Source organism: Nomascus leucogenys, chromosome 16, assembly GCF_006542625.1.
Source record: "Nomascus leucogenys isolate Asia chromosome 16, Asia_NLE_v1, whole genome shotgun sequence".
Taxonomy (NCBI): Eukaryota; Metazoa; Chordata; class Mammalia; order Primates; family Hylobatidae; genus Nomascus; species Nomascus leucogenys.
The window spans coordinates 92,356,018-92,375,055 of NC_044396.1; the positions used below are offsets into that span (position 1 = coordinate 92,356,018).

General features: G+C 44.2%; 1 protein-coding gene across 6 annotated transcripts in view; it reads right to left on the reverse strand.

Moving 5' to 3' along the window:
* TRAPPC9 (trafficking protein particle complex 9) overlaps nucleotides 1-19,038 on the reverse strand; it is a 724,494-nt gene that overhangs the window by 636,304 nt on the left and 69,152 nt on the right. For all 6 annotated transcript variants that reach the window (XM_030795379.1, XM_030795381.1, XM_030795380.1 and 3 more), the window contains one exon: nucleotides 1,031-1,247. In XM_030795379.1, coding sequence (XP_030651239.1) covers nucleotides 1,031-1,247 — 217 coding nt within the window. The remainder of the gene's footprint in view (nucleotides 1-1,030; nucleotides 1,248-19,038) is intronic.

Sequence of the window (19,038 nt, forward strand, 5' to 3'; positions counted from 1 at the left end):
CAGGAAAAAAAAGAAAAAAAAAAAAAAAAAGGATGCCGAAGAACCCATTTTTGCCCTGGTGGGAAATTAACCTAGATGACATCACAGTTCTTTCCTGTCTAGAAGCCTATACCTTCACTAGCTGTAGGCTTGAACTGAAGAAAAAGTGCTGTATGTTTCCTATCTAAAAGTAACCCCTCAAAAATGTTTGTTTCTTTGTTTTTTTGTTTTGTTTTGTTTTGTTTGAGATAAGGTCTTTCTCTGCCTCCCAGGCTGGAGTGTAGTAGCGCAATCCCAGCTCATTGCAACCTCCGCCTCCCAGGTTCAAGTAATTCTCTTGCCTCAGCCTCCCGAGTAGTTGGGACTACAAGCACGTGCCACCACGCCCAGCTAATTTTTGTTTTTTGGTAGAGACAGCGTTTCACCATGTTGGCCAGGCTGGTCATGAACTCCTGACCTCAAGTGATCCACCCACCCTGGTCTCCCAAAGTGCTGGGGATTACAGGAGTCAGCCACCGTGCCTGGCCCCCAAAAATGCTTTTTTCTCCTTTTAATCAGACTTTGTCTAATACTGAGCATTATCCTTGTACCTATTTGTTATTAGATTGATGGCTTTATTTTTAATATATATTACCCTGCATTAATATTTCAGAATAAGAATTTATTGCTGAATGCATAGCTCAGGTATACACATATACCCAAGGATATTTATTCTGGGTTCATTGATTTGTGCTAACATAACTAAATCTCATGAGTAAAATTCATTAGGTGTTTCCAGTGTTTGACTGATGATGACACACCATGCCAATGAACTCAAAGGCAATTTCTGACTCCCGCTGATAAAGATTCAAGAATCTGAGCCCGAAGGCAAAGCACCAGTACTTTTTCCTATAATCTGATTAGAGCAGGCACCCAACTCCAGGGCAGGGATCTAGTCATTCTGGAGCCACCAGCACCAACCACGATGTCTGCCACTCAGGACAGGGGCTGAAACAGCATGTGACCATCCGACAGAAAGCAACACCTAGGGCAAGCAAGGGGACTCCAGTACCTCTGCTGAAATCTTTGGGATCCAGCGACAGACTGTAGCCGGGGAGCGTTTCCAGGAGGAGTTTGTAGCAGGCCCTCCACCCAGGCTCCGCAATGCTCGGGGCCACGCACTGCATGGCGGCCACGCGCTTGAAGAACGCAGACTTGCGATGGAAGCCGATCAGCTCATAGAGCTCGGAGAGGATGCTGTAGCGCTGAATTTTCTCTTCCTCAGAAAGCTGAAGCACAGAGAGAAAGTAAAAAGCTTTTGAAAGAAACGTGTAAGTGAAAAAAGAAGCACACATTAAAAATGTTTCTTCATAAAACAAAGACCTGAGGAGACATCAAGGAGAAGGAAAGCCTGGTGAGCAGCGCAGGGCACAGGCCCCAGGTGGCTTCAGACCTTCCCCAGCCATGGCTGCAGGTGCAGCCCATCCTCCTGCCGATAAAGCCCAGATTCTCTGCCACAAAGGTACTTGCTACAAATCTGAGACCTCTACTTTAAGTTCCTTTACAAAAGAAAAGAAAAGGAACAAGAGTTCATCTACACAACAGGATTTTATCAAGGTCTCTCATTGAACACAAAAATTCTTAAAACACAAGAAGACACAGAACCATGTAACTGGGAAATGAATTATTAATAATACCACTGAAATTAGACTTAAGACTTCAGGGTTTACAAAAAGTTTTCTTTCATCCAAGACCCAACTGAATCCTCCCAACAACCCTGTAGTGTAGCAATCATAACTTCTGTTTCTTTTTTTTTTTTTTTTTTGAGACGGAGTCTCACTCTGTCGCTCAGGCTGGAGTGCAGTGGTATGATCTTGGCTCACTGCAACCTCCGCCTCCCGGGTTCAAGCGATTCTCCTGCCTCATCCTCCTGTGTAGCTGAGATTACAAGCACCCACCACCATGACTGGCTAATTTTTGTACTTTCAGTAGAGACGGGATTTCACCATGTTAACCAGGCTGGTCTCGAACTCCTGACCTCAGGTGATCTGCCTGCCTCAGCCTCCCAAAGTGCTGGGATTACAGGTGTGAGCCACCACACCCAGCCAACAACTTCTGTTTCTTCAGCACCTACTGTATGGCAGCAGACTTAACATACCTGATTTACTCAATACAACCATCCTGTGAGCTGGCAAATAAGGACATTAACAGCTCAGGGACACATTAATCACCTGTGCAAAATCACACAGCCAAGAAGTACCAGGGACAAGACCTGACTCTGGGCCTGGGCCCTGCCCACCACACAGCTGCCTTCAGAGAAGAAGGAAGGCAGAGCCCACTCTGCTGCTCCAGGAGCATTGCTTAAGGAAGTGCTTCTCTCCCTCCTGTGCCTGGACGATGAATGTTTCCCTGACGTTTCTGTGAGTACAGAGCCTTAGCTTAAATGCCCTTCCAACATGGGCCTCCAAACCCTCCCTCCATCCCCTCTCCTCTGCGCTCACTGCCATGGCTTCGCTGGGGCCCTCGTCAGCCCTCATCTGGAAGAGGAATCGGCATCGTCTTCCTACCATCTCTCCACCTTCCTTCACCTGTCCACGCACCCCTGCCAGACTAAGGTTCCTGAGACATGGCTCAGAGCCCATCACCCCAGCCACGGTTTGAATGTTTGTGCCTCCCCAAAATTCACATGTTGAAAGCCTAGCCCCCAAGGTGATAGAATTAGGAGGTGGGGACTTTAAAAAGTGATTGGGTCAGGGTGGTGAAGCACTCACAAATGGAATTAGTGTTCTTATAAGAAGAGACCCTAAAGAGCTAGCTCACCTGTTCCACCAAGTGAGAACACAGAGGAAAGATGGCGGTCTGTGAACAAGCAAGTGGGCCCTCCCCAGACGCCAAACATGCTGGTACCTGGATCATGGACTTCTAGCCTCTAGAACTGTGCACAATACATTTCTATTGTTTATCAGCCACCCAGTGTGTGGCATTTTGTGAGAGCAGCCTCACCGGACTAAGACAATCCCATCTTGAAACCACTAGACCCCTTCAGGACTGTAAAATGGAGCCCAAATGCCTTCACGGGCATGCCAGGCCCTCCTCAGTTAGCCCCAACCTGCTCTGGGAATTCGAGGCCCCACTGCCTACCTATGACCTCACCAGATTGAACAGCTTTAACTCATTTGTTTTCTCATTCTGTCAACACATATTTACTGAACCCCTACTCTGTGCCAGCCACTCTTGTGGCAGGGGATACAGCAGTGAACAAAACAGGCTAAGACTCCTACCCCTGGGGGCCTCCATGCTAATGACAGGCTAGTCCCCTGGCTTAGAATCAGTGGGGAGGATGATAATAAATCAATGAAAAAATAAACAAAATAGCTGCTCTAAGTCCAATGAAATCCTCTTTGACATAGAATCATGGGTGGAAGCGTATGAGGTGGACTGCACCAGGTGACGCCGCCAGGGCACACAGGCTCTCTGCTCCTGCGCTCCCTCCACAGCCACATCTGGCTCTCCCTTTGGAGACTCAGTTCCAATGCCACCCTCTCCAAGAAGCTCGTCCTCACACCCTTCAGCGGGAAGCTGCTGCTTCTTTCCCTAAATTCTCCTAACCGTAATGTCCTTTCTCTGTGTCTCCCATACTATTTACATACATATCGCATCTCTGCCACCCCCACTTTTCCTACAGTGAAAGCGACGCCGACGATGTGTGAGAATCACCGTCGCTCCACCTGCTCACCAGCATATGAGGATATCAGTCTTTTATTTTAGACGTTCTGGTGGCTTTAACTTCCATTTCCCTGAAAACTAATGATGTTGAACCTTTTTCATATGATTACTGGCCACTGGTATATCTTCCTTTGTGAAGTGCTTGTTCAAATCTTCTGACAGTTTTTAAAATTAGATCGTTTGTTTTATTACTGAGTCGTAGGAGTTCTGTATATATTCTGAATGCAAGTCCTTAGTTATATATGTTTTGCAAATATTTCCTCCCAGTCTGTTGCCAATTTATTTTCCTAAGGGAGTCTTAATAAGCAAGAGCATTTCTCTGTGATGTAGCTCAATTTATCAGTTTTTTCTTCTATGGTTAGTGTCTTCTATGTCCTAATCTTAGAAATATCTTTGCCCAAGGTCACAAAGATATCCTATGTCTTCATCTAGAAGTTGTTGTCTAGGTCTATGGTCCATGAGTATTCAAATTTGAGTAGGACATGGCCTGTCCCTTTCCAGGAGCACGCAGTACAGCAGCCAACAGAAGCCCCAGTGCTGGAGGACAGCAGCCAGGGACGGGGTGGAGGAGGTCTGTAAAGAGGAGGCAGGGATTGGCCAGGCGCGGTGGTGCACACATGTAATCCCAGCACTTTGGGAGACCAAGGCAGGTGGATCACCTGAGGTTGGGAGTTCGAGACCAGCCTGACAAACATGGAGAAACCCCGTCTCTACTAAAAAATACAAAATTAGCCAGGCGTGGTGGTGCATGCCTGTAATCCCAGCTACTTGAGAGGCTGAAGCAGAATTGCTTGAACCCAGGAGGCAGAGGTTGCAGTGAGCCAAGATTGCGCCATTACACTCCAGCCTGGGCAACAAGAGTGAAATTCCATGTCAAAAAAAAAAAAAGAAGAAGAGGTGGGGGTACTTAACACCTTTATCACAAATCTGGAAATGCCCAGACCTTCAGCTGCACCCACTATGTGCCAAATATGATAAAAGATGTTGGGGCAGAAAAGACAAATACTGATCTTAGCCAGTGCCCTTAAAGAGGCCACCATCTAAAATAAAGGTGACAGCCGGGGAAGGTCACATGCCTTGGCCTCCAATGTGTTGGAACTCCCATTGATTCTTTCATGGAACCTATCTAAGATGAAAGGTTGTAATACTATGATCAGTAATAATACTATTTCATTCCTCTTATCATTTCAGCGTAATAAGAAATCAAATGATAAATACTATATTGCAAATGGAATTGACATCACTTCAAAGCCCTAAAACGGTTCCTTAATGGGAAAAGCTCAAGCGCAACTGCTTTTGGGCACTAGGCAGACACTTGACTGGGAAGCCGTGAGCCCAGGGAGCCTCAGGACAAAGCCATGTTTGGTTGACACAGGCACCTACGGCACAAGGAGCCGGGGAGTACAAAACAGTCCCGGGCAAAGCCAGGCCAATATCCTCATGAAATCTTGAAATGAGATGAAATCCCCAAACTCATTTCCAACCTGCTGCTCTTTTAAGGAACATTAATCAGCGCATCTTTGTTCTAATCTTTCAATAGGCTGCACAGTCACGAAGTCCGAGTTCAGGGCCCAGATGTTTATGTGAGGTTCCAACGGAAGTGGCTCCAAGACGACTCAAGACAAGGAGCTTTACTCACAACACAGACTCTGAGGGATCCAAATATTAATTCACTACTCCATTTCCAAGTAGAAAGTAAGTTTAGACCTGCTTTATTCTGTTAATAAGAAATAAAGTGACAACATCAGAGGGAAACTCCAGGCACAGGACTCATCTCTGGAAGGATGGAGAGGGAGGAATACAGCCTGGAGCTGTAAAGTCCTGAGTTCCAGGGCCACATCTGCATATCCCTAAGAAACAGGGATCGTCAAATCTAATTACGATTGTCGAAAAGACTCAATGAAATAATGCGAACACAGAGCATAAGCCTAAAACTCTCGGTGAGTGTTCCAGAAACAGAAATATCACTGTTAGTTTATGCCTTTGAAACCACAAGTTCTAACCCCAAGTTAACCAGCCACTGATGCTCTAGAAAACACCTTAACCCTCATCAGCCTTCTCAAACGTGGGCACTTGCAGTGATCGGAAGAACAAGGCAGTGACAGATCCATAGGGGCAGCCTGGTGGCCGCACTCAACTAGGTGATGACCATGGGAGAATGCCGGATGGGAAACAGCGGGCCCCACACGTTCCCAGGTTTGAAAACACACTCTGCTTCTCTCACCGGCTATTTCTAGCCATAATTACATGGAGAGAAAATACATCTTCAAAATTATACAAACTTTCCATATATGTCTATCAAAAAAGTTTGGAAAAAACATAACTTACTTTCTTATATCCCGGAGTAGGGGTATGAGGCATGCACCACGGATTTTCCTTTAAAAAGCATCTGTCTAAAGTAATTGGAACCAATTAGCCAGGCGTGGTGGCAGGCACCTGTAGTCCCAGCTACTCGGGAGGATGAGGCAGGAGAATGGCGTAAATTCGGGAGACGGAGCTTGCAGTTAGCCAAGATTGCGCCACTGCACTCTAGCCTGGGCACACAGCAAGACTCCGTCTCAAAAAAAAAAAAAAGAATCACAGTGTTCAGAACAGGCAATGTGGCTCATGCCTATAATCTCGGCACTTTGGCAGGCTGAGGCAGGCGGATTACCTGAGGTCGGGAGTTCGAGACCAGCCTGGCCAACATAGTGAAACCCCGTCTCAACTAAAAATACAAAAATTAGCCAGGCATGATGGTGGGTGCCTATAGTCCCAGCTACTCAGGAGGCTGAGGCAGGAGAATCACTTGAACCCGGGAAGTGGAAGTTGGCAGTGAACCGAGATCGCGCCACTGCACTCCAGTGCAACAAGAGCGAGGCTCCATCTCAAAAAAAAAGAATCACAGTGTTGGGAAGAAGATGGACAGAGAGATGGCTGAAACAGGGATGCTGTGCCCTATGCCTTGGAGAGGTACCTGGAAGGTTCCTAGACTACCAGGTGTACCCACCACGTGCTAGAGGAAGGACACTTTGTAAACAGTCAGTGCCCTTGGTGAGTGCACCATCCAAAAGAGATGGCCAAGCAAAGTCCACGCTTGACCCCTGATCACCCTGGTTCCAGCCTTTGATTCACTCTTGGATAACCTGAAAAACCCACTCCTTTGGCTTTAAGAAATACTGCCTATTTTACCATCTTTGGGTTTAGTGAGCAAGCGAGTTCATGTGTACTGTAAAGATGATTTGAACTCTGACTACAGCTTTTCTCCACATTCATCTTTCCATACCAGAGTTCTGAGTTTCTTTCTTTTTTTTCTTTTTTTGAGACAGAGTTTCACTCTTGTTGCCCAGGCTGGAGTGCAGTGGCGTGATCTCAGCTTACTGCAACCTCTGCCTCCCAGGTTCAAACAATTCTCCTGCCTCAGCCTCCTCAGTAGCTGTGATTACAGGTGCCCGACACCACACCCAGCTACTTTTTGTATTTTTGGTAGAGACAGGGTTTCATTATGTTGGCCAGGCTGGTCTCAAACTCCTGACCTCAGGTGATCCGCCTCAGCCTCCCAAAGTTCTGGGATTACAGGCATGAACCACCGCATCCGGCCAAGTTCTGAGTTTCTTTAAGTCTGTTCTCCGTAAAATCTAGTCCCTCCAATGACAACTCATGGAGCCTGAAATTAAAAGCCAATTAAATAAGACCATACGCAGCTAAAATGTCACCCACCCCCAACACTGCTTTCCTAAACTCCTCTCCTGCCTGTCTGAAATAGACTAATGCCTTCCGCACTACACTCACGAAACACTGCAGATCTGTCTCCTCAAACAGAAATGAGCTCTCTCTAGGAGGAGACCATTTGTATTCCCCTATGAATTCCTAGCACAGCGTGGTGGCAACAGATATGATTGTCATTATAGTTTCTTTCCCTTAAAAATACTTTGGGCCAGCCCAGCCAACATGGTGAAACCCCGTCTCTACTAAAAATACAAAGATTAGATGGACATGGTGGTGCACACCTGTAATCCCAGCTACTTGGGAAGCTGAGGCAGGTGAACTGCTTGAACCCAGGGGGGCAGAGGTTGCAGTGAGCCACAATCACGCCACTGCACTCCAGCATGAGTGACAGAGCAAGACTCCGTCTCGAAAGGGATACTTAAATGAGACCTTAGGAGAGAGACAAAGGTAGTATGTTTCGGGTCTAACATCTCGATCCAGAGCTTCCGTGAAGCTTTTTCATGTTTTCTGTTCACTACATTGATTCAGAATGTAGCTTGTCACTCCAGAAAGATTTACGTTTTTCTGCCAGGAGTTTGTGGTCACTCTTATGCCAGGACAACTTTAAACTAAACCCTCTTGGGATTGGTTTTGTTTCCTTCTGTAATGCTTAATACTGAGCGTCAACTTGATGGGATTGAAGGATGCAAAGTATTGATCCTGGGTGTGTCTGTGAGGGTGCTGCCAAAGGAGATTAACATTTGAGTCAGTGGGCTGGCAGAGGCAGACCCACCCTTCATCTGCTGCCAGCGCAGCTAAGAATATAAGCAGGCAGCAAATATGAAAAGACGAGACTGGCCTAGCCTCCCGGCCTACATCTTTCTCCTGTGCTAGATGCTTCCCCCATTAGAACGTCGGACTCCAAGTTCTTCATTTTTGAGACTTGGACTGGCTCTCCTTGCTCCTCAGCTTGCAGACAGCCTATTGTGGAACCTTGTAATCATGTGAGTTAATACTTAATAAACTCCTCTTTATATATGTATATATCCTATCAGTTCTGTCCCTCTAGAGAACCCTGACCAATACACCTTCCAACAAGATCAAGTTTCCTTATTTTCTTACTTTAAGGACTGAGGTATTTTCTATTTCATTCTTTTGCTAAACGTGTTGTTTAAGGGGATCTTGGCTTTACACATGGGTCTGCCATCAACTCCCAAGTCTGGGTAGGTCTGAGGTTTATTTTCTATCCCTCCTATGTGGGCACTGAAAGCTGTTACCACAGCTAGGCAGGGCATTCGCTAGCTTCCAAGGCCCACTGACTTTCAGAATTCCTGCTTTTGGGAAAAGGATTTCCTTTTCCTTTCTTAACAATGAGCTTTGCATTTTGAAAGATGTTGGGGATGGGGATGGGGGGATTTTTATCTCTTAATGAGAATTTTAAGGAACTTGTGCTGAGAGTTTTTGGACCACTATATTGTCAAAACAAAAATCACTAGGTATTTTCCAAACTTAAGTATTACTTGAAATTTTTCTTTTCTTTCTTTTTAACTATTAACAGACTTTTTTTTTTTTCCATTAAAAAACATTGCTCAGTCCATGACCCAGCCTGGTGTCTGGGGCCACAGGGCCTACCCGGTGCTGCTTTTTACCAGGGCAGCCTGGTGCTGGTGTCCGAGGCAGGCCTGGCACTCACGTTGCTCTGCTTTCCCTAGTGGAGGTCATCTCCCTCCACACTGTGCTGTCTGGGGCCGGAGGAGGTTGACTCCGGTGGTGCAAGGCTGTCGTTCCCATCCTCTTCCACGCACCTTTTCTTATTTCTGTGCGACCCCTGGGTGTAGCTGTGGTCTCCTGCCTGGTTTCCTGGCTCTTGTGAAGGTGTGTGTGTGGATGGTTGTCAGGTTGGTGTTTCTTCAGGTGGGCAAGTGCCGAGAGGTCCTATTCTGCCATCTTGCTCACATCACACCTTCCCTAAGAGAATTAATATCAGCCCCAAATCTTCACATTATACATGACACATTTAAGGTGAAGCAAACATACAGGAAAGAAATGCTAGGATAAATCACTTGTCCCCATATATTGTTTGCTTTATAAAAGAATTATTTATTGCAATTAAATTTGCATAAAAAGAAAAAAATTAAGCCAGCAACTAGAATGAAGCCTTGAAGGGACATATAAAATTAAGAAAGGGATGAAGCCAAAACATGAGAAGACAATCTATAAGCTTAATAAAATCCATATCCTACAGATGAAATTACTCATTCCTGGAACACCTAATCTAAACATGACAGTAACATAAGATGCCTTTCTTATTAGGTAATAGCCAAGATAAAAAATAATCAATTAAAACAAAAAAATTAAATTCTAAGTTTTGCCTACCAACAAATTTGTCTCCTTCCTGGAAAAAAGGAAGATTTACTGGTTCTTTATTGTAGCTATCTCCTGTTCATAGATTGGAAGACAATATTGTTAAGATGGTAAAACACCTCAAATTGATCTACAGACTCAATGCGATCCCTATCAAAATCCCAGCTGACTTCTTTGGAGAAATTGACAAGCTTATGCCAAAATTCACATAGAAGTACAAGTAACCCAGAACAGCCAGAACGAACTTCAAAAAGAATGAAGTTGGAGGAGACACACATCCCAACTTCAAAACTTACTACAAAGCTATAATAACCAAGATAGTGTGGTACTGGCATAAGTACCACATAAGATCAATGGAATACAATTAAGAGTCCAGAAAAAAAAATTACCATCAACTAATTTTCCACAAGAGTGCCAATGGGGAAAGAATTGTCTTTACAACAAATGCTGCTTGGACAACTGGATATTCATATATAAACAAATAAAGTTAGCCCTGGCGTGGTGGCTCACGCCTGTAATCCCAGCGCTTTGGGAGGCCGGGGTGGGTGGATCGCCTGAGGTCAGGAGTTCAAGACCAGCCTGGCCAACACAGTGAAACCCCGTCTCTACTAAACATAGAAAAAAAATTAGCCAGGCGTGGTGGCAGGCACCTGTAATCCCAACTACTCAGGAGGCTGAGGCAGGAGAATCACTTGAACCCGGGAGGCGGGGGCTGCAGTGAGCCAAGATCGTGCCACTGCACTCCAGCCTGGGTGACAAAGAGAGAATGTCTCAAAAAAAAAAAAAAGAAAAGAAAAAGAATAAAGTTGGACCCCCTAACTCACATGATGAACAAAAATTAACTCAAAATGGGTCATAGACCTAAATGCAAAAACCCTATAAAGTTCCTAAAAGAAAACAATAAATCTTCATGACCTTGGGTTAGCAATTTTTTTAAATATATAACACCAAAAACACGTGAAGAAAAAATAAATAAATTAGACTTCACCAAAATTAGAAACTTTTGTGCTGCCAAGGACACCATCAAGAAAGTGAAATGGGCCAGGCATGGTGGTTCATGCCTGTAATCCTAGCAATCCGGGAGGCCGAGGCAGGTGGATCACTTGAGGCCAGGAGTTCAAGACCAGCCAGGCCAACATTATGCAACCCTGTCTTTACTAAAAATACAAAAATTAGCCATGTGCGGTGGTGTATACCTGTAATCCCAGCTACTTGGGAGGCTGAGGCAGGAAAATCGCTTGAACCCGGGAGGCGGAGGTTGCAGTGAGCTGAGATTGTGCCACTACACTCAAGCTTGGGCAACACAGCCAAACTCCATCTCAAAAAAAAAAAAAAAAAAAAAGAAAAAAAGAAAAGAAAAGAAAAAGAAAGAAAGTGAAATGACAATAACAAAATGGGAGAGAAATTCTGCAAAGCATGGATCTAGTAAGGGACTAGTATCCAGAATATATAATGAACTGTTACAGCTAAACAATAAAAAGAAAGTAAATCCCAACTTAAAATTTGACAAAGAGGGCCAGGCACAGTGGCTCGCGCCTGTAATCCCAGCACTTTGGGAGGCCGAGGTGGGTGGATCACGAGGTCGGGAGATCGAGACCATCTTGGCCAACATGGTGAAACCCCGTCTCTACTAAAAGTACAAAAAAAATTAGCTGGGCGTGGTGGCATGCGCCTGTAGTCCCAGCTACTTAGGAGCCTGAGGCAGGAGAATCACTTGAACCCAGGAAGCAGAGGCTGCAGTGAGCTGAGATTCCGCCACTGTACTCCAGCCTGGACAACAGAGTGAGTTGATTGGAAGTTTTTGTCTCAAAAACAAAACAAAAAAAAAGCACATGGGAAAAATGCTCAACAACATCAGCCATCAGGAAAATATAAATCAAAACCAAAATAAGACATCACTTCATACCCACTAGAATGGCTCTCATCAAAAGATGGACAATAACAAGTGTTAATGAGGATATAGAGAAACTGGAACCTTCAGACATTGCTCGTAGAAATGTAAAATGGCGCAGATGCTTTGGAAAAGTTTCACGGTTCCTCAAAAAGTTAAACCCAGCAATTTCACTCCCAAGTATATACCCAAGAGAACTAAAAATATGTGTTCCCACAAACACTTGTACATTCCCACAAAACTTTGTTCCCACAAAATACATGTATATGAGTGTTCATTGCAGCATTATTCTTAATAGCCAAAGGGTGGAAACAACCTAAAGTCCATCAACCGATGCATGGATAAATAAAACATGGTATCTCCATACAGCGGATACTAAGTGGCCATAAGAAGGAATGAAGGGGCGGTTCCAAGATGGCTGAGTAGAAACAGCTCCAGTCTACAGCTCCCGGCGTGAGCGACACAGAAGACGAAGACGGATTATTTCTGCATTTCCAACTGAGGTACCGGGTTCATTTCACTGTGGCTTGTCGGACAGTGGGTGCAGGACAGTGGGTGCAGCACACCAAGGGTGGGCCGAAGCAGGGCAAGGCATCACCTCACCCAGGAAGCACAAAGGGTCGGGGAATTCCCTTTCCTAGCCAAGCAAAGCTGTGACAGATGACACTTGGAAAATCGGGTCACTCCCACCCTAATACTGCACTTTTCCAATGGTCTTAGCAAACGACACACCAGGAGATTATATCCCGCGCCTGGCTCAGAAGGTCCCACACCCACAGAGCCTTGCTCATTGCTAGCACAGCAGTCTGAGATCAAACTGCAAGGCAGCATCGAGGCTGGGGGAGGGGCGCCCGCCATTGCTGAGGCTTGAGTAGGTAAACAAAGCTCGAACTGGGTGGAGCCCACTGCAGCTCAAGGAGGCCTGCCTGCCTCTGTAGACTCCACCTCTGGGGGCAGGGCATAGCCAAACAAAAGGGAGCAGAAACCTCTGCAGACTTAAATGTCCCTGTCTGACAGCTTTGAAGAGAGTAGTGGTTCTCCCAGCACGGAGTTTGAGATCTGAAAATGGACAGACTGCCTCCTCAAGTGGGTCCCTGACCCCCAGGTAGCCTAACTGGGAGGCACCCCCCAGTAGGGGCAGACTGACACCTCACACACCTGGGTACCCCTCTAAGACGAAACTTCCAGAAAAACGATCAGGCAGCAACATTTGCTGTTCAGCAATATTCGCTGTTCTGCAGCCTCTGCTGCTGATACCCGGGCAAACAGGGTCTGGAGTGGACCTCCAGCAAACTCCAACAGACCTGCAGCTGAGGGTCCTGACTGTTAGAAGGAAAACTAACAAACAGAAAGGACATCCACATCAAAAACCCATCTGTACGTCACCATCATCAAAGACCAAAGGTAGATAAAACCACAAAGATGGGGAAAAAACAGAGCAGAAAAACTGAAAATTCTAAAAATCAGAGCACCTCTCCTCCTCCAAAGGAATGCAGCTCCTCACCAGCAACGGAGCAAAGCTGGACAGAGAATGACTTTGATGAGCTGAGAGAAGGAGGCTTCAGATGACCAAACTTCTCCGAGCTAAAGGAGGAAGTTCGAACCCACCACAAAGAACTTAAAAACCTTGAAAAAAGATTACACATGGCTAACTAGAATAACCAATGTAGAGAAGTCCTTAAATGACCTGATGGGAGCTGAAAACCATGGCATGAGAACTATGTGACAAATGCACAAGCTTCAGTAGCCGATTCGATCAACTGGAAGAAAGGCTATCAGTGATTGAAGATCAAATGAATGAAATGAAGCAAGAAGAGAAGGTTAGAGAAAAAATAATAAAAAGAAATGAACAAAGCCTCCAAGAAATATGGGACTATGTGAAAAGACCAAATCTATGTCTGATTGGTGTACCTGAAAGTGACAGGGAGCATGGAACCAAGTTGGAAAACACTCTGCAGGATATTATCCAGGAGAACTTCCCCAACCTAGCAAGGCAGGCCAACATTCAAATTCAGGAAATACAGAGAATGCCACAAAGATACTCCTCGAGAAGAGCAACTCCAAGACACATAATTGTCAGATTCACCAAAGTTGAAATGAAGGAAAAAATGTTAAAGGCAGCCAGAGAGAAAGGTCGAGTTACCCACAAAGGGAAGCCCATCAGACTAACAGCTGATCTCTAGGCAGAAACTCTACAAGCCAGAAGAGAGTGGGGGCCAATATTCAACATTTTTAAAGAAAAGAATTTTCAACCCAGAATTTCATATCTAGCCAAACTAAGCTTCATAAGTGAAAGAGAAATAACATCCTTTACAGACAAGCAAATGCTGAGATTTTGTCACCACCAGGCCTGCCCTACAAGAGCTCCTGAAGGAAGCACTAAACATGGAAAGGAACAACCAGTACCAGCCACTGCAAAAACATGCCAAATTGTAAAGACCATCGATGCTAGGAAGAAACTGCATCAACTAATGAGCAAAATAACCAGCTAACATCATAATGACAGTATCAAATTCACACATAACAATATTAACCTTAAGTGTAAATGGGCTAAATGCTCCAATTAAAAGACACAGACTGGCAAACTGGATAAAGAGTCCAGACCTATCAGTGTGCTGTATTCAGGAAACCCATCTCACGTGCAGAGACACACACGGGCTCGAAATAAAGGGATGGAGGAAGATCTACCAAGCAAATGGAAAACAAAAAAAGGCAGGGGTTGCAATCCTAGTCTCTGATAAAACAGACTTTAAACCAACAAAGATCAAAAGAGACAAAGAAGGCCATTACATAATGGCATAATGGTAAAGGGATCAATTCAATAAGAAGAGCTAACTATCCTAAATATATATGCACCCAATACAGGAGCACCCAGATTCATAAAGCAAGTCCTTAGAGACCTACAAAGAGACTTAGACTCCCACACAATAATAATGGGAGACTTTAACACCCCACTGTCAACATTAGACAGATCAACAAGACAGAAAGTTAACAAGGATATCTAGGAACTGAACTCAGCTCTGCACCAAGCAGACTTAATAAACATCTACAGAACTCTCCACCCCAAATCAACAGAATACACATTCTTCTCAGCACCGCATCACACTTATTCCAAAATTGACCACATAGTTGGAAGTAAAGCACTCCTCAGCAAATGTAAAAGAACAGAAATTATAACAAACTATCTCTCAGACCACAGTGCAATCAAACTGAACTTAGGATTAAGAAACTCACTCAAAACGGCTCAACTACATGGAAACTGAACAACCTGCTCCTGAATGACTACTGGGTACATAATGAAATGAAGGCAGAAATAAAGATGTTCTTTGAAACCTATGAGAACAAAGACACAACATACCAGAATCTCTGGGACACATTTAAAGCAGTGTGTAGAGGGAAATTTATGGCACTAAATGCCCACAAGAGAAAGCAGGAAAGATCTAAAACTGACACCCTAACATCACAATTAAAAGAACTAGAGAAGCAAGAGCAAACACATTCAAAAGCTAGCAGAAGGCAGGAAATAACTAAGATCAGAGCAGAACTGAAGGAGATAGAGACACAAAAAACCCTTCAAAAAATCAATGAATCCAAGAGCTGGTTTTTTGAAAAAATCAACAAAATTGATAGACCACTAGCAAGACTGATAAAGAAGAAAAGAGAGAAGAATCAAATAGACACAATAAAAAATGATAAAGGGGATATCACCACCAATCCGACAGAAATACAAGCTACCATCAGAGAATACTATAAACACCTCTATGCAAATAAACTAGAAAATCTAGAAGAATGGATAAATTCCTGGACACATACACTCTCCCAAGACTAAACCAGGAAGAAGTTGAATCCCTGAATAGACCAATAACAGGCTCTGAAATTGAGGCAATAATTAATTGCTTACCAACCAAAAAAAGTCCAGGACCAGACGATTCACAGCCAAATTCTACCAGAGGTATAAGGAGGAGCTGGTACCATTCCTTCTGAAACTATTCCAATCAATAGAAAAAGAGGGAATCCTCCCTAACTCATTTTATGAGGCCAGCATCATCCTGATACCAAAGCCGGGCAGAGACACAACAAAAAAAGAGAATTTTAGACCAATATCCTTGATGAACATCGATGCAAAAATCCTCAATAAAATACTGGCAAACCAAATCCAGCAGCACATCAAAAAGCTTATCCACCATGATCAAGTGGGCTTCATCTCTGGGATGCAAGGCTGGTTCAACATACGCAAATCAATAAACGTAATCCAGCATATAAACAGAACCAAAGACAAAAACCACATGATTATCTCAATACATGCAGAAAAGGCCTTTGACAAAATTCAACAGCCCTTCATGCTAAGAACTCTCGATAAATTAGGTATTGATGGGACGTACCTCAAAATAATAAGAGCTATTTATGACAAACCCACAGCCAATATCATATTGAATGGGCAAAAACTGGAAGCATTCCCTTTGAAAACTGGCACAAGACTGGGATGCTCTCTCTCACTACTCCTATTCAACATAGTATTGGAAGTTCTGGCCAGGGCAATCAGGCAGGAGAAGGAAATAAAGGGTATTCGATTTGGAAAAGAGGAAGTCAAATTGTCCCTGTTTGCAGATGACATGACTGTATATCTAGAAAAACGCATTGTCTCAGCCTAAAATCTCCTTAAGCTGATAAGCAACGTCAGCAAAATCTCAGGATACAAAATCAATGTGCAAAAACCACAAGCATTCTTACACACCAATAACAGACAAACAGAGAGCCAAATCATGAGTGAACTCTCATTCACAGTTGCTTCAAAGAGAATAAAATACCTAGGAATCCAACTTACCAGGGACATGAAGGACCTCTTCAAGAAGAACTACAAAACACTGCTCAACAAAATAAAAGAGGATACAAACAAATGGAAGAACATTCCATGCTCATGGATAGGAAGAATCAGTATCGTGAAAATGGCCATACTGCCCAAGGTAATTTATAGATTCAATGCCATCCCCATCAAGCTACCAATGACTTTCTTCACAGAATTGGAAAAAACTACTTTAAAGTTCATATGGAACCAAAAAAGAGCCCACATTGCCAAGTCAATCCTAAGCCAAAAGAACAAAGCTGGAGGCATCAAGCTACCTGACTTCAAACTATACTACAAGGCCACAGTAACCAAAACAACATGGTACTGGTACCAAAACAGAGATACAGACCAATGGAACAGAACAGAGCACTCAGAAATAATACCACACATCTACAACCATCTGATTTTTGACAAACCTGACAAAAACAAGAAATGGGGAAAAGATTCCCTATTTAACAAATGGTGCTGGGAAAACTGGCTAGCCATATGTAGAAACCTGAAACTGGATCCCTTCCTTACACCTTATACAAAAATTAAATCAAGATGGATTAAAGACTTAAATGTTAGACCTAAAACCATAAAAACCCTAGAAGAAAACCTAGGCAATACCATTCAGGACATAGGCATGGGCAAGGACTTGATGTCTAAAACACAAAAAGCAATGGCAACAAAAGTGAAAATTGACAAATGAGATCTAATTAAACTAAAGAGCTTCTGCACAGCAAAAGAAACTACCATCAGAGTGAACAGGCAACCTACAGAATGGGAGAAAATTTTTGCAATCTACTCATCTGACAAAGGGCTAATATTCAGAATCTACAATGAACTCAAACAATTTACAAGAAAAAAACAAACAACCCCACCAACAAGTGGGCAAAGCATATGAACAGACACTTCTCAAAAGAAGATATTTATGCAGCCAACAGACACATGAAAAAATGCTCATCATCACTGGCCATCAGAGAAATGCAAATCAAAACCACAATGAGATAACATCTCACACCAGTTAGAATGGCGATCACTAAAAAGTCAGGAAACAACAGGTGCTGGAGAGGATGTGGAGAAATAGGAACACTTTTACACTGTTGGTGGGACTTGTGGAAGACAGTGTGGCGATTCCTCAGGGATCTACAACTAGAAATACCATTTGACCCAGCCATACCATTACTAGGTATATACCCAAAGGATTTTAAGTCATGCTGCTATAAAGACACATGCACACATATGTTTATTGCGGCACTATTCACAATAGCAAAGACTTGGAACCAACCCAAATGCCCATCAATGATAGACTGGATTAAGAAAATGTGGCACATATACACCATGGAATACTATGCTGCCATAAAAAAGGATGAGTTCATGTCCTTTGTAGGGACATGGATGAAGCTGGAAACCATCATTCTCAGCAAACGATCGCAAGGACAAAAAACCAAACGCCACATGTTCTTACTCATAGGTGAGAATTGAACAATGAGAACACTTGGATGCAGGAAGGGGAACATCACACACCGGGCCTGTTGTGGGGTGGGGGGATGGGGGAGGGATAGCATTAGGAGATATACCTAATGTAAATGACGAGTTAATGGGTGCAGCACACCAACATGGGACATGTATACACATGTAACAAACCTGCACATTGTGCACATGTACCCTAGAGCTTAAAGTATAGTTAAAAAAAAAAAAAATGAAGGAATGAAAGGGGCCAGGTGCAGTGGCTCACGCCTGTAATCCCAGCACTTTTGGAGGCCAAGGCAGGTGGATCACCTGAAGTTGGGAGTTCGAGACCAGCCTCACCAACATGAAGAAACCCCGTCTCTAATAAAAATACAAAATTAGCTGGGCATGGTGGGGCATGCCTGTAATGCCAGCTACTCAGGAGGCTGAGGCAGGAGAATCGCTTGAACCTGGGAGGCAGAGGTTGTGGTGAGCTGAGATCGCACCATTGCACTCAACCTGGGTGACAAGGCAAGACTCTGTCTCAAAAAAAAATACAAAACTTAGCTGGGCGTGGTGGTGCACGCCTGTAATCCCAGCTACTCGGGACGCTGAGGTGGGAGAATTGCTTGAACCTGGGAGGCGGAGGTTGCAGTGAGCAGAGATGGTGCCATTGAGCACTCCAGCCTGGACAACAGAGTGAGACTCCACCCAAAAAAAAAAGGAATGAAGGACTGATTCGTGCCACAACATGGATGAACCATGAAAACATGACGCTAAGTGAGTAATCTAGACACAGAAGGACAAACACTGTCCTTTTTTTTTTTTTTTTTTTTTTTTTTTGACAGAGTTTTGCTCTTGTCGCCCAGGCTGGAGTGCAATGGCGTGATCTCGGCTCGCAACCTCCGCCTCCCAGGTTCAAGCGATTCTCCTGCCTCAACTTCCCAAGTAGCTGGGATTACAGGCATGCGCTACTATGCCCGGTTAATTTTGTATTTTTAGTAGAGACGGGGTTTCTACATGTTGGTCAGGCTGGTCTCAAACTCCTGAGCTCAGGTGATCTGCCTGCCTCGGCCTCCCAAAGTGCTGGGACTACAGGCGTGAGCCACCGCGCCTGGCTAACACTGTCCTT